The sequence below is a fragment of the Corvus hawaiiensis genome, chromosome 1 (assembly GCF_020740725.1).
Source record: "Corvus hawaiiensis isolate bCorHaw1 chromosome 1, bCorHaw1.pri.cur, whole genome shotgun sequence".
Lineage (NCBI taxonomy): Eukaryota > Metazoa > Chordata > Aves > Passeriformes > Corvidae > Corvus > Corvus hawaiiensis.
The window spans coordinates 21,070,688-21,085,011 of NC_063213.1; the positions used below are offsets into that span (position 1 = coordinate 21,070,688).

At 53.6% G+C, this 14,324-nt stretch overlaps 1 protein-coding gene across 6 annotated transcripts in view; it reads left to right on the forward strand.

Annotated features, from left to right (window-relative positions):
• The first annotated feature begins 257 nt into the window (after nucleotides 1-257).
• Nucleotides 258-14,324, forward strand: part of NFATC1 (nuclear factor of activated T cells 1) — a 111,194-nt gene continuing 97,127 nt past the window's right edge. For 4 of the 6 annotated variants that reach the window (XM_048295716.1, XM_048295727.1, XM_048295722.1 and 1 more), the window contains exons 1-2: nucleotides 258-743; nucleotides 9,623-10,721. In XM_048295716.1, the coding sequence (XP_048151673.1) occupies nucleotides 611-743; nucleotides 9,623-10,721 (1,232 nt within the window). In that variant the 5' untranslated portion in view covers nucleotides 258-610. Of the gene's footprint in view, nucleotides 744-4,566; nucleotides 4,818-9,622; nucleotides 10,722-14,324 lie in introns of those variants that run through there. The other 2 variants (XM_048295701.1, XM_048295710.1) reach the window with 2 other exon arrangements.

The window sequence follows — 14,324 nt, forward strand, 5'->3', positions numbered from 1 at the left end:
AGGGCACCCGGCTCCCGCAGGCTGAGGGGACCCCGCGGGCGGTGGCGGCGGGGCCGGGGCCGGGCGGGCGCCGTGCCCCGCGGAGGGGCGGGCGGCCGGGGCCCGTCGGTGCCCGCCGGTGCCCGCCTCCCGCTGGCCGCCCGCCGGCGGCGAGGCCGGGGCCCGGCTGACATCACGGGGCCGGGGCGGGGAGAGGGGCCGGGAGGGGAAGGGAGGTGGGGGGGTGTTTTCCAGCTTTAAAAAGGCGGCGCCGGGCGCGCAGCCCTGCGTCAGAGCGAGACTTCCCCGCTCCGCACACTCACTGCCCCCGTCCCCCTCCTGCGGGTCTCCGCGGGCGGCAGCGCCTGCCGCCCCGTCCCGTCGCCTCAGCGCGGGCAGTGCTTCCGAAGTCCCCACGCACACCCGCCCTCCTCTCCATGCCCCGTCCCCGGGGGGGCGGCGGCGGCGAGCTCCTGTGCCTCCGCGGGCGCGGCTACCACGCCGGGGGCGGCGCGGCCCCGGTCACCGGGTCGTGAAGGCGGGCGGGGGGGCGCGGGACAGGCGGGACAGGCGACGAGGGGCCGGCAGTGGCCCAGGGCGCGGCTCCGGGCTCCGCCGCCCCGCCGGGTGGATGCCAAGCGCTGCCCCGCCGGCCGCCGCCGCGCCGCCGTCGCGGGACCCATCCAGCGGGAGAGAGAGGCCGGCGGCGGCCCCGCAGGACGGCGCCCGCCCGCTCGGCAGCACCATGAAGGCGGCGGAGGAAGGTAACTGGCGGCGCTGCGGGGGGCGGAGGGCGGGCGGGCGGACAGCGGTGTCCCCCGGTGTTTCCTCGCGGCGGCCCAGAGGTTCGCCGGCGGCCGCTTGCCAATAGGTGTCTCTTTCGCCTCTCGCACGGCGCCGCCGCGGCCGCGCCGCTGCTCCCGGCCGCTTCCCGCCGGCCCTGGGCCCGGGCCCGCTCCCGGCGAGGGCGTCTGGGATCCGGTCAGTGGGACACGCTTGGGGATTCCCTCCCCATCCTGGGGTTTGATCTAGGGGAGGTCAGTAAACAGCCCACCACTGCAGCCAACGCACGCTCCTGGGAAAAGGAAGGAGTCCCGGGCAGTGCCAGGCGCTGTACCGGCGCTCCCGGCACACGGAGACAGGCGGGCACGCCGCGGCCGGGCTGCGGGGCTCTGCCGCTCCGCGTAGCCCGCGCCCCCCCGGGCGGGCGCCCTGCCGCCGCCGGCCCGTCTACGGGGAAGCGCTTGCCCCGCTATCCCAGCTCTGAATCGCGGCTTCATTCTCTGCCCCTGCTGCGAAAAGTGCCCTGAAAACACAGAGGCAAAGTTTCTAGAGAGACAGATGGTGGGCGCGGGGCTCGGGACGCGCGCAGCTCCTCTGGGCTGAACTTGGCCCTGCCAGGGGTAGCGTCTGGCTGGTGAGGGGACCGACTTCACCCTCCCCTCTTGCCAATCGGGACGCTGTTCTTCCCCCGGAGCATCGCTATCCAGCACCGCTCTGCCTATCGCCGAAACTTTCGCACCGCGTCGCTCCTTACGGCGCCTTTCGGCCCCGGCAGCGGGACCCCGGGGGCATCTCCGCCGGGCATCTCCTCCGCGCCGCGGCAGGTGCGGGGCAGCTCCCGGCTCCCCGCTGCGGGCTCGGCGGCTGCCCTGGCCCGTGCTCCCTCCTCCCCTCCCGGCTGGTCCCCGGCTCCCAAGTTTCCTCCCTGTCCGGTGGTGCCGCCGCGTTGCAGAGGCTGCTGCTGAGGCTCGAGCAGGGCGCAACGAGCCCGCACGTCCTGGCCAGAGAAAGTTGTGAGGAAGCGAAGCGGGGGGCTCATCTATGTCCACCGCGTTCATTCCGCAGCGTGGGACAACGGGACTCCATTCCCCGGGCTTTTCCCCGGAAACCTGGAAGGGAGCTCAAGACCCATGTCTTTTCAGATTTTTTTAATATTTATTTTTATTTTTACATAGCTATTTTCACCCCAGGAGTTCATTGCAGTTGACGAGATTCTGCCAGGGCAAAAGCTACAAGCGGAGCTCTGACTGTGGCTCCGCTTGTGAAGCATGGAGAGCCTTTTAGGATGGAAAGGATGGAAGCTAATTACACTGTATTTAATAGAAGTGGCTGGCATGCCAGTCGCACGCTCGGACATCCGTGGGCTGCACGCACGGCGCTTCCAATGCCCTGGGCTCCAAGGGCACTGAATACACCCACTTGTAAAAACTACATCCAGAGGCAGCTGACACAGAAAGCGTTCTGCAGCTTCTTGTAAAGGGAAAAAAAAATCCCCCCTCTTTATTTCTGTGGCATTTCTGATACCTATGTTAAAATGCACCAACCCTCGTCGATAGTTCTCTTCCATGGTAGTGTATTTTGTAAGGGATTAAGAAAATAAGTCCAGCCAGAAAGCGTGACCCAATCCAGGAAACACGTAGGGGAGCCCTGCGTGTCAGGATTGCTGCCTGCAAATTAAGGTGCCACTTGATTGCCAAACTACGACAGTCAAAGAAAATACTTTATTTCTTGCTTAGTCTGGGATGAAATTCGCAAAGAGTCTCAGTGGGAGGACCTCGCTTTTTTCTTTGTGTGGTAGCGAGGTGTGGAGTCCTTTACCTTTGAAAATGCCAGTGGTTATACCAGGTTTAATGCCATGGACAAGTTAAATTCCCCTTCAGCCTGGGGGGCTGCAGCTGGAGCAGGCTGTCTGATGCATCCCTTGTTGAACCTGCTTTATGGAGTTAGAACAACTCCAGTTAACTCCAAGGAGAGGCTGGGTGGGCAGCGGCTGAGCTGGTGGATCGGTCCGTGGGTCGTGCAAGGGCGGCTGGTGACACGGAAATGGCCTTGCTGGGGTGTACCGCCCTCCCCATCGCTCCCTTTTCCTCCGTTTAATGATACTGTTTCAAACTGGGCTATTAACGGGAGGGTCACTGTTACTCTGGCCCCACATGGGATATCACTTCGTTTCTAACCTTTCCATGACACATCTTTCCTATTTCTCCAAGGGAAGGGTGCCAATCGAAATATTTCATTGACAGCACTAATATTGATGTCAGTGGCAAATCAAGCCGTCCGTAAATAGTGTGGGACAGTTTACCCACCTTGCAGGTACCACATGCGGGAGAGGCAAAGGATCGAGGGCAGCAGGTACTTGGGAGCTTCTCCTCGCCTCCCCGCCGGAGCAGAGATGGGCAGAGCAGCGGCAGGGGGGGTGACACTGGTGGTGGCTGGGGCGAGGTGGCTGTCCCGCCTGTAGGCCCTGGGCAAAGGGGCGGGAGCACATCCGTACCCACCGCTGGGGCAAGGGCTGGGGGACGTGCACGAGTGAAGCGGGACGCTCGTCCCTGCGGCGCGGCGACTCTCCCCAGCCGGGGCGGGCCGCCTGCGGCCTGCTCCGGCACCCCGGGGCGAGCACGGTCGGGGCAGGCGCAGGGGGAGGGGTTCCCCTGTAGCCAAGGCCTTTAGCACACTCGGGTGACTCAAGCCAGGCACTTCGGCACTCAGGGGCCCTCCGGGGCAAAGCCCAGCTTGGCTCCTGCGAGAGCCCAGCCTGCAGCGAGGCTCGTCCCGGCGAGGAGGGAGAAAAGTATAATGGGCTCAGATGGAAAAAAATTGTGTTTTCCTGGCACTTTCTGATGGAGATTTCAATCGCAAGCCTGGAAAATGGTATTCCCTGAGTTTATAACAGAATACTATTTCCATAACTGCTTAAAAAAAACTGTTCCTTTTGAAATCTGGCCTGAAGCTTCGGCAACTCAAGAGCCGAGCCGAGCCGAGCTGCTGGGGCGGGCGCTCCTTTGCCTGGCGGGGACCTTTAGACCGGCCGGTGTAACATGACTGGAAAGCACCTCGAAATATAAAGAAAGGCTTAATTTGCTTTTTCCCTAATTTTATCCTGTACGACCGGAAAGAGGGTCAGGCCGGGCAGAACCGTGCCCACACCGCCACCGGAGCCCTTTGCAGGCGCCCTCCCGGTGTGTGGCGGCGGCCCGGAGAGGACCTTTCCCTCCCCGGCACACGGAGGCGGCCGGCAGCGTTCCGAGCCCCGCTTTACTGCGCTTTTTATAGCATCTGGCACTAGTGGGTGCTGCGACTAAGTGAAATAAATAATAAATAAATGAAAGCGGAGCCTCCTGCCTCACAGACGCGGCGTGGTGGGCACCCACGTAAGAAACCTTACCAGCCCTCAGCGAAGAGGGGACACGCCGGTGTCGCCCCTGAGTGGGCTGAGTAGCCCTCTCTCCCCACTTCCCTCCCGCCGGAGCGCGGAAAGAGCCGCTCCGGCCCCCCGCCGTTACCGCCGGTCGGGAGCAGGTGAAGTCCTGCTCCCCGCCCACCCCCGGGCTCCCCATCCCGCCCACGGCGAGCCCTCGGCGGTCTGGGGTGTCCCCCGGTGCCGGGTTCCCCTGCTGGGGCGAGGGCTGCCCGCGGTGCACGAGCTGCGCTGCAGGGGCAGAGCCCCGGCGGGGAGGTACGGGGGAGGCCGGGCACCGCGGTTGTTTGCATCGACCCGGAAACATCAACAGCGGGCGGGAGGGCGGATCGGAGGCGGCGGCAGCGGCGGCGGCAGCGAGACAGGCCGCCCGTCGGGGCCGAGGTCACGTTACCGAGCGCAGCAGTGGCCGACGTCCCACGCCGCGCCGGGGCTCCGCGCAGCCCGGCCCGCCGGCAGCAGGTGTCCGGGCGCGACGAGGCGAGCCCGACGGGGCGGGCCGGGGCTGCGCCACCGCCGCTGCCAGGGTGCCGGAGCGTGGCGGGGGTCGCGGCGGGAGCCATGACGGGCGTGGAGGCCGAGCAGGAGTTTGACTTCGATTTCCTCTTCGAGTTCAAGCACAGCGATGAGGGTGGAGGTGGGTCGCGGCGGGGCGGCCGGGGCACCTCCGGGGGTGCTGGCGGCGGGATGCTGCGGGGCGCCCTCCTTGCGCTGCGCCGTTCGGGATGGGGAAAGGCTACCTCCCGTCGCGGGGAGCGGGGCGGGGGAGCCGGCAGTCCCGTCCGGACCGGTCGGCCCGGCCTCGGGTGGCGCTTGTCGCCTGAGCCGCGCCGGGAAGCTGCGAGCGGGGCCGCGGTGACCGGGATAGAGTCCTGCCCGGGCGGCCGGCGCTCATCTGGCGCGGTCCTGGCAGCAGCTGAACCAGGCGCAAGGGGAGACGACCCGGGAGGCCGCCGGTGCAGAGTTTTTAGAAGTCTGGAGTTGTTTGAGATGTGCGGACCCCCTCGCTGGCCGCTCGCACGGCTTTCCCCTCTGTCTTTGTGTCTTGCCCGTGACAGAGGTTGCCCCGCTGAAAACTTCAGCCCCCTTTCCCCATCTCCCCGTGAGCCGGGCATAGGCTCAGGGTTTAGCTTGAAGGTCATCTGCAAATAAAAATAACGGGCGTGAATTTGTCACGGGTCACAACTGTTCCCAACTCTGGTGACTCGGTCCGGCTGTCTGTTTTATGACTTTTAGCAATACTTGAGGTGGAAATGAGGCGAACAAGCCTGGAACTGGCGGAAGAGAGGAGGTTGCCGCTTCCTGGTGCGTGGTTAACTCGTTGCGCTGTCGGTGATAGCGGGTCACCGTAAAGAGGTCGTGTACAAGTGGATGACTTAACGCTGCCTCAGAGTTGGGCTGTTTGCTATGTGCCTTATCTTTTTGTCTGTAAATTCTAGCAGGTTTCCAAATCCTTGCCTGCCTAATGCAACCTGCCAGGATATGAGTGAAGGTGTTTGCACCTTCCTAGCTCTTCCCAGTTGCCCACCTCTCTGGCACAATGTCAGTGTCCAAATAGTTGTTATGAGCTTCTAATTTTCAGAAAAAGGCAGTTTCAAGAGTTTCACACCAAGCTTTCCAGATGAGTGTTCTAGTGATTAGACACCTAAGTGTCTAAAGTGGAGGGGCCTAAGCAAATTAAGTGTCAAAGTCCTAGTCTGAGAAAAGTACCTAACTCTATTACGCAATTTTGAGAGCATGAATTTAAACACAGGCATAGATGTGGCTTCATCTTGAGCAATGTAAGACAGCCCTCATCTTCTCTGAAGACCCTACAGACTGCAGCTGTTCAGCATTCCTATTTAAAGTATTTAAATATAAAACGGTGGTGCCCAGTGCCTTGCAGGATCAGCCCATTAATGAAAGGAATAAAGCTTGCTTGCTGTGAAATTAACTAGAGGAAAAAAGGAGTTTTTTAACTGCTACAAAGGGAAATGTAATATATGGAGGTGTGCTCACAACTCAAAAGGGTCCAATTTCTTGTCCTAGTTGTACTTAAGTGTGGATTTGTTGGAACTGTTACAAACCTGCTGATCTATCTGATACTGGGGTTTGGCTCAGGATTTTAGAATACACTATTAAAAGTGTCTTGGTAGTCAGTACACTGGTCCTGGATGCCTCTGTGAATCACAGTCATAACAGTGATGCCATGGCAAAGCATTACCTGCCTTTCATCCCCGTCAGGACTGTCAAAATATCCTACACAGCTGCATTACGTGATGCAGCATTTTATTTCTGCCTGTCTCATTCACCCTGGTGAGGAAAACATCAGCATGTTATAAATGCCGGCTATGGATGTGTGTTTGATGAATTTTGTAAATATGGAAGTTTTGGAGAATGAGCTTTTTGAGAAATTGTAGCTGGTGGTTTTTAGCTCACAAACCAAGGGCTCTATCCTGTTCCTAGTTCTGGCTTTGAGGCTTTTTTATTTGGTGGACATATTTTCTACATGCTGCCTGTAGTTTTAGGATACCTAAATATGCTTGGAGGGCTTTGGATCTTGCATCTTTCTATTTTGAGTACTATTGTATGAGTTGTATGATGTGATTTTTCTTGGCCCTTTAAAAGTTGGCTTTAAAAAAATGCATAATAGTTCTAAAAGTGGCTATTCCTTGCCATGTGAATTAGGGAACTTGTTGCTCATAGCACTTGAGCCTGTCTTTTAATAATTTGTTTTTAACTGGATTCCAAAGGCTCATCTGAGCTTTATATTGCCTATTCAGCCTGGGCTGCAGATCTCCAGCAGACTGCAGTGTTTGAATTTCACCCTAGTCATGCATTAGAATTTAAGTGAACTGCTGGGCTCACAGTACTTACCCCTGTTATTTTGTTTGTTTACTTATTTATTTTTAATACAAGATCTAAAAGCACTGATTTTGCAGTCAGCAGAGGCAAAGCCCGCTTGGTGGGTGCAGAGCTGCGGCAGCCTGCTGAGCCCCTGGTCCCCTGCCTGGGCTGTCTGGCTGCATGGTGGGGACTGGCTGGAAAGCGATTCCCAGCTGTGCTATGTCACCAGTGCCTCCCAGCTATATGCCAGACCAGGAGGCTGTGGAAGAGTATGTGGAAGAAGAGCATAGCCAGTGTCCCAGCAGCAGTGTGGTGCCATGGACATCACCTTCTTCTGGAGCTGGAAGAAGCAGTGAAGGGGCTGAAGCTGCCCTGAAGGCGCTACTGTAGACCCTTTCTCTGAGCTAATTTCTGAAACAGATAAGGTCTTACCACTGTTGTACGAAGGGCAGGAGGGGAGTGGTGGTGGTTGTAGTGACACCGGGTGGTACGGCCGAGTGGCAGGGCAGCAACAAAAGGGAACTGATTTTGGAAGGAGGGGATTCTGATCCCCCAGGCAGATCTACACCTCCATGTGACCAATGCAGTTGGATTTTGTCAAGTAGCACCTCTTTTGCTGTATTTCCTGCCTGCCTGGTTGTTTGAATAGAGCGTGAAGCTGCAGCAATGTTTTGAATAATCCAGTGTTATTTGTGGCACACTGCAGTGTAATTTAGTGACCCTTCCTCAGCAAATGGCCAGTATCTGAGGGCAGACTAGAGAGCGAGTTCAAAAGGTGTTGTTGCTCATCATTCCTGACCGTTACCTGCCATGACATACATCAGCTGGAGCTGCTGTGAAGCTGCCACAGCACATTAATTTTTCCTAAGTACCGTTTGCCTTGGAGTTGTTGCCAATGAGAAAGGTGAGCATGGGATCACAGGTGGATGACACCAGAGAGGGCTGAGCTGATAAACAAGAGAAAGAGAATAGCTGGCTGTGCTGGTTACCAGCTCAGAGGCTCGTTTGCATTTGCAGAGCTCCCTGGTCGCCTCGGGAGTAGCAGCTGCAGTAATTAATACAGCTTTTCCATATCTTCCGAGGGAAGGTGCACAAGGTGACTGCCAAGGGATCTTGCCTCCTGGGATGGAAAGGGACAGGTTTCCCATGTGGACTGGCTGTGGCCACAGGGGATGTAGCGTTTCCCTCTGTCCTGCAGAAAAGTGATGCTGTTGCCATAATAAACCTTGGGGAAGGCTGATGCACTGCAAGCACATCTTGGGGCTGGAGCTGGGTGCATCTTGGGGCTGGAGCTGGGTGCATTTCCAGACTGCTGAGAAGAACCTGTACCCAGACTCAGAGTTCAGTGGTCATTGTCCCTGATACAAAGGTTTTGCTCTCTTTTCCCAGTAAAGTAAGAGATACTGGCATAAGGGCTTGCATGTCTGGCTCATGTGTCCTGGTGACACAGAGCCTCCCTATTTTGGAAAGACTAGAGATGGTGATTCCTCATCCCACCACAGCTCAGAGCACCAGGGCCATGTTGTCCTTGGTTGAGGGCTGCCCATCTCCCCCATGGGCAGTCCACTGATATCTCTGGCTGGCAAAAAGAGTCACATATGCATCCCTGGAACGGGGGAGCAGAGCTGAAGGGGTCCCTTCAGCAGGCAGACAGTGAGGCGAGGCAGAGATGATCCCTTGTGGACCAGCTTTGAGACGCTGGCTCCTGTAGTGCAGCAGGGATGGAGGCATGTGAAGGGCACGTTGTTCCCTGCGCTCAGTCAGGGAGCCCATTGGCACAAGGCTGTGAAGTGATCTGTCACCTTCCAGGTTTTCCACAGTGGCTGTGCAACTCTGCTCTTGCTTGTGTACACCCGGCACTGTTAAATGGTTGGAGAGCTGTCCCAGAGCACGCTGCTGGCAGCGCTTGATGTGGTATGCGCAATAACCAGCAATTTCAGTGGAATTTCAGCTGTTGCTGAGTAGTGAGACATCCATGTTTATCCTTCACCTGGCCTCTGCCAGTTGGGCTGGAGGATAAGTGGTCCCAGAAACCAGAGCAGGTCAATAGATCCATCTTTTTCCAAAATCCTAGTTAACTGGAACCAGTTGGAAACTTGCTGTAATGGAAATTTCAGTTGTGTATAATTTTTTTAACAGAATGCAATTGATCTTGTTCTTTGCGTTAGTCTGCCTCCACTTTTTTTTTTTTTTTGTCCAGTGTTTTTTGTGTATTCCAACTTTTCAGGGAGGGAATTAGGCTCACTTATGTAAAAACACATCTCTTTAGTTGCATCTCTGAGTGCTGCAGTCTCCTGGAATCCTGAAACAGTGTTGTTTGAAGACGCAATTTTTTGCTCTGAAGGTTCACCTAAGAAGCATGTACTCAAGACCAACTCTGTGTACATCCTCCATCCCAAGATATCTTGTCTTGTGCTGTTCAGTTAGTGGCATTTTCAAGGATGCTAGTCTGCAGCCTCTCCCCCCGCATGGCACACCTGTGGGCTGGGTTGTTAAGGAGAGCTGTGCTTTTGTGTGTTGTGCCATGTCCCTCCATTTCAGCTGGGTATGTTACTAAGTGAGTATTATTTGTGCAGCACCTCATGTCATTCTTCGTTGTTTGTTTGTTTCTTCCAGAACACTATAATTATGCATCTTCAAATGTAAGTGCTGGCTTGCCTCTAAATGTGGCACATTCCTCATTGTCAACTCCATGTCATGGCCTGCAGACATCAAATCCCGTCATTTCAGTTGTCCCATCGGCAAACCATCCCTCTGGATATGGAGGACACATTGACAGCGCGGCCTCCGAATACTACCTGCCACCAAACATGAGACCTAATGGAGCTCCAGCACTGGAGAGCCCCAGAATTGAGATCACGTCTTACATGGGATTGCATCATAACAACAACCAGTTTTTCCACGATGAGGTGGAGGAGGCCATCCCTAACACCAAGCGGTCACCTTCCACTGCCACTTTGAACTTGCCAAACATCGAGGCATACAGAGACCCGTCGTGCCTCAGTCCAGCAAGTAGCTTGTCTTCCAGAAGCTGCAACTCTGAAGCGTCTTCCTATGAGTCTAACTACTCGTATCCATATACTTCACCTCAGACCTCTCCGTGGCAATCCCCGTGTGTCTCTCCGAAGACCACCGACACAGAGGAGGGCTACCAACGCAGCATGGTGGCCTGTACTTTGCTCAGTTCCCCAAGGCACTCTCCATCAACATCTCCTAGAACGAGCATCACAGAGGAGAACTGGCTGGGGGCTCGCAACTCCAGGCCTCCGTCTCCCTGCAACAAGAGGAAGTACAGCCTTAATGGCCGGCAGACCTCCTATTCCCCACACCACTCCCCCACTCCTTCTCCGCAAAACTCACCGCGGGTGAGTGTCACGGATGACACTTGGCTGGGAAACACAAACCAGTACACCAGCTCCGCCATCGTCGCTGCCATCAATGCCCTCACCACTGACAGCACCATCGATATGAATGATGGGATTCCCATCAAGTCGAGGAAGACCGCCATTGATCACACCCCATCCATGACTCTCAAAACTGAACCGGCTGGCGAGGATCATGGGACCATATCGCCAACTGCTGATTTGTCACCAGAAGACTTCTCCAGCTTTCAGCACATCAGGAAGGGAAACTTCTGCGAGCAGTACCTGTCTGTGCCACAGCATCCCTACCAGTGGGCCAAACCAAAGCCTCTGTCTCCAACATCCTACATGAGGTAAGGAACCCCAACTCAGGGCAATCCCAATAGTAATGCTTTTGTTTCCTCCTTCCCTTTTCTGTCTCTGCTTCCTCCCAAATCTGCCCATCCACTCACTCCACTTAACTGTGTCTTGTGACACTGCCTCTGTTGTTGGTGTGGTGTGACCACAAGTAAAGCCTTGAAGGGTAAAAGAGGCTGTTCTAGGAGCTGGCTATGCATAGGTTGTAACCAGTTATCCGCTTCCCAGGGGATGAGCCCCAGACTGGGCAGTCTGGAAATGGGACGTTCAGAAGCTCAGGCAGCGGGCCAATTGGGTGCCATGAAACCTGTGGCTTTACTTAAAGTTTATTAAGTCTCAGTATTTTTATATGGTAGGACAAGGATATGGTCTCATTATGGTGACTGTTGCAGGGCCTTTTACATTTATGCTTTATGCACAGTGAATACAAGTTAAGTAAGAATATGGTTCTTTTGTGAATTATTTCAGCTTGTCTGAAATTATTTCAGCTCATCCGGAGGCTGTCTATCAATCTTTTTCTGTCTCTTCAGGACAGTGGTTTTCTGGTTTTTTCCATCTTTCCCACTACTTCTGTTTAAAGAAGAAAACCTAATTTTTCAGCGGATAGTGGTTCAATCTGTTCATCAAATTTATTTATCACAAAAGGGCTCTGGGTAGGAAGCAGCACAGAATAGCCAAAATCTGAGTTACATTCATTGCATTCTCTTTCTGTCTCAGTATACACTTTATTTTGGAGTCTTCTGGAAGCTGTAATATGTAGAAGCATGTGGTTCAGGAAAATAGTTCCGCTTTCCAAGGGTTAGTAGGCTGTTCCCAGTCCCTGGTTTTGATGGTCTCCCCTTTTTCTCCTCTTCCCCAAGCACGCCTGGCTTCTTGCTCTTGACAGTGAAGCTGCCTTTCTCAAAATGAAAGCAGTGAGAATGTAGCTGAAATGTTTCAATTAGCAATGCATTCCCTGGTTCTCAACCTTGTCAGTCTCACCTTTCTTTAGCCAGCACCTCTCTGCCATGTGCTGTCTCCCGAAACTGTGGTGGAATGGTGCATGGCTCTTTGTGTTACAGCACACTCACCTTCCTCATCGTTCTCCTTCTCCTCTGCATTGCCAAGCTCCTTTCAAGACCCTGGCTCAATTTAGCACTGGGAAACGCAACAACCCCTTTGGGTCTGACCACCCAGAGTTAGGCACTCACTGCCTTTCAGAGCTGGGGTGGAGACTTCTAACACCAGGTAAATCCTTCAGAGCCTTCCCATTTACTTAGAAAAAGCCTTTTATGTTCACCCACTGTACTGCCAAGTAGCCCATGTTCAACAGAGAGGCCAGCCCTTGGCTGTTGTGTCCGGGGCAGCTTTTTGCCGACAACTTCAAGGGCAGGAGTAGGACAGTTTGACCAAACAGGCTTTTATCTTTCCGTTGCAGCAAGCGGCTGTAGGCGCTGTGCCGCGGTCTGTCAGGAGGCACCCGGTGTGCCTGTGCACTAACACAAACAAGAAAGGTGAAGTGCACAGAACGAAGCCCCACTATGTTGTGTATTTAACATTTTTTTCCACTGTTTTGGTCTTGTATAAAATATGTTTCCTGGTTTGCAGTATGTTTCCATGTGATCTCATTAACTCGTGCTCTAGGGCAGTTGGAAGTTACTGTTGAAATGTGATTTTTAAGTTATTTTACCAATCGGATACACTGACAGTGCTTCCTTCCACCAAAAATACCTCTCGTTTTATGTATATGAAAGTGCTGGGCTACTGAACGCAGACGTCAACAGGATCACAGCCTACGCAACAGAAACTGTTATTTTAAATCTTTCCAAAAAAATTGGTTAAGAATTTGTCACAATAGAGCTGGATTTTTTTCCTGTTATGTTGCACATCTGTTCTATTTCAAACGCGAGGGCTGGAGGGGTGGATTCCAACAAACAACTCCGGCTCCAAAATCTACCCAGTCATAATGATTTTGAGATAACCAGATTTGATTACCTCCTCTCTCTCTTCCTGAATATGCGGTACAGTTTTCATCAAAAGCCAGCATGCCTTGGAAAATCACTGATGCTTTTCCCTCCCTCTCTTGCATTCTCATCTCTCTGGGAGCAGAAGGGAGCAGGCTCAGGCAGACCATCAGCTGAGTGCTGTCTCCTTTCCCAAGGTTTTATAGTGGGCATCAGTCTAAAAGGGGAACTGCTTTTTGCTGTTGTTTCTAAAATTGATGATGTTTTTAATTTGTCATAATTAAAGTTCAGTCTGCTTTAGGCTTTTCGAATCCTGGAGCAGGGGAGTAATAAGAGTATGTAATGAGAGTCTAATAATGCCTGCCTTAACAGAAATAGAGTGTTTATGTGTTCGTGAGCTCGGATGCTCAGCCCGGTCCCCAGGCTGTGGGCTCTTTGCTGCAGATCTGGGCTCACACTTCTCCCTCCAGACTACGAACATGTGACTGTTCTTGCATGGGACTCGGCACGCGGGTGCAGGGGATCACAGGACAGGGTGGGAGGGTAGAGCCTGACCTCGCAGCTGAGGCTTGAGCTGCACAGGTTAACCCAGGACTGGTGGGGATTTGTCTGCAGTCCTTTGGTTGTAGCCCAGGGCCTTGCACCAAATCTTTGGATATAGAAAATACTTAGAGACCAAGCACAGGTTTCAGGAGAAGCATTGGAACAAACCCTGAGGTAACAAGGGGAATCATACCTTTTCTAGATCGAAATGAGTTAAAAGATACCTTCCACATTATCTAAATAACCAGTCTGCCTCAAAAAGTCCTGGAGGTAAATCATGATGCAGAGAGTCAAGAGATGGTCTTTATGAAGCTCTCTTTCAGCTTTTATCTCAAAGATTATTTTTTATTTTGGTATTTATGCATTGTGCTGTCTCACTCAAATGCAACAAGTTTCTGTCTGGAGTCTCTCTCTTAGAGTTAACACAGCAAATAATTTTAAGAGAACCACTCCACTGGGCAGTTACTGTACAAGCAGGTGATGGTCTGTGTTTCTCAAGCCCTTGCTGTGTCAGTGGTGTTCCTTCTGTGCCGTTTCTCCATCGCTCCTAAGTGCTGTGTAATGCAGAATGTATTGTGGACAAAAATGTCAAAATGGAAGTACAGGACTGGACTTCTGCCCTTGGCTATGGGGGCACTGTTAGGGACTATTTCCAAACTAAAATCCCATTTTTTGTATTCTGTACCTGCTCATAAGCACGTCCTAAATCACCCTGTATCACAGCAAAAAGTATAGGCACTCACCAAAGTGCCATGCTGCTGAGTATCTTGCACATTTTATATGACTTCCTCTTCACCTGCTGTATTTGAGTAAACACAACCTGAAATTTCCTGGAGGCAGTTTCTTACTCTTTGAAAAGTAATGCATTGTAGTTATATCAAGTGTTATCGATTTAATCCAAGGAGTGTGTTGGCCTTTAACACTTGAGTTTGCACTAAAAGCAGTGTTTTTCAGGAGGAAGAGAAATGGTTGGGTTTGTTGGTTGGGCATATGGCATATATGAGGTCTACCACACCAAAAGGAGTTTCCAGGAGTAGACAGGTAAATTTTAAAAGCTCCCTGTGGTGTTTTCTTCCACAGTTTATTTTTTTAACCGTCAAAAGCCACATTTTC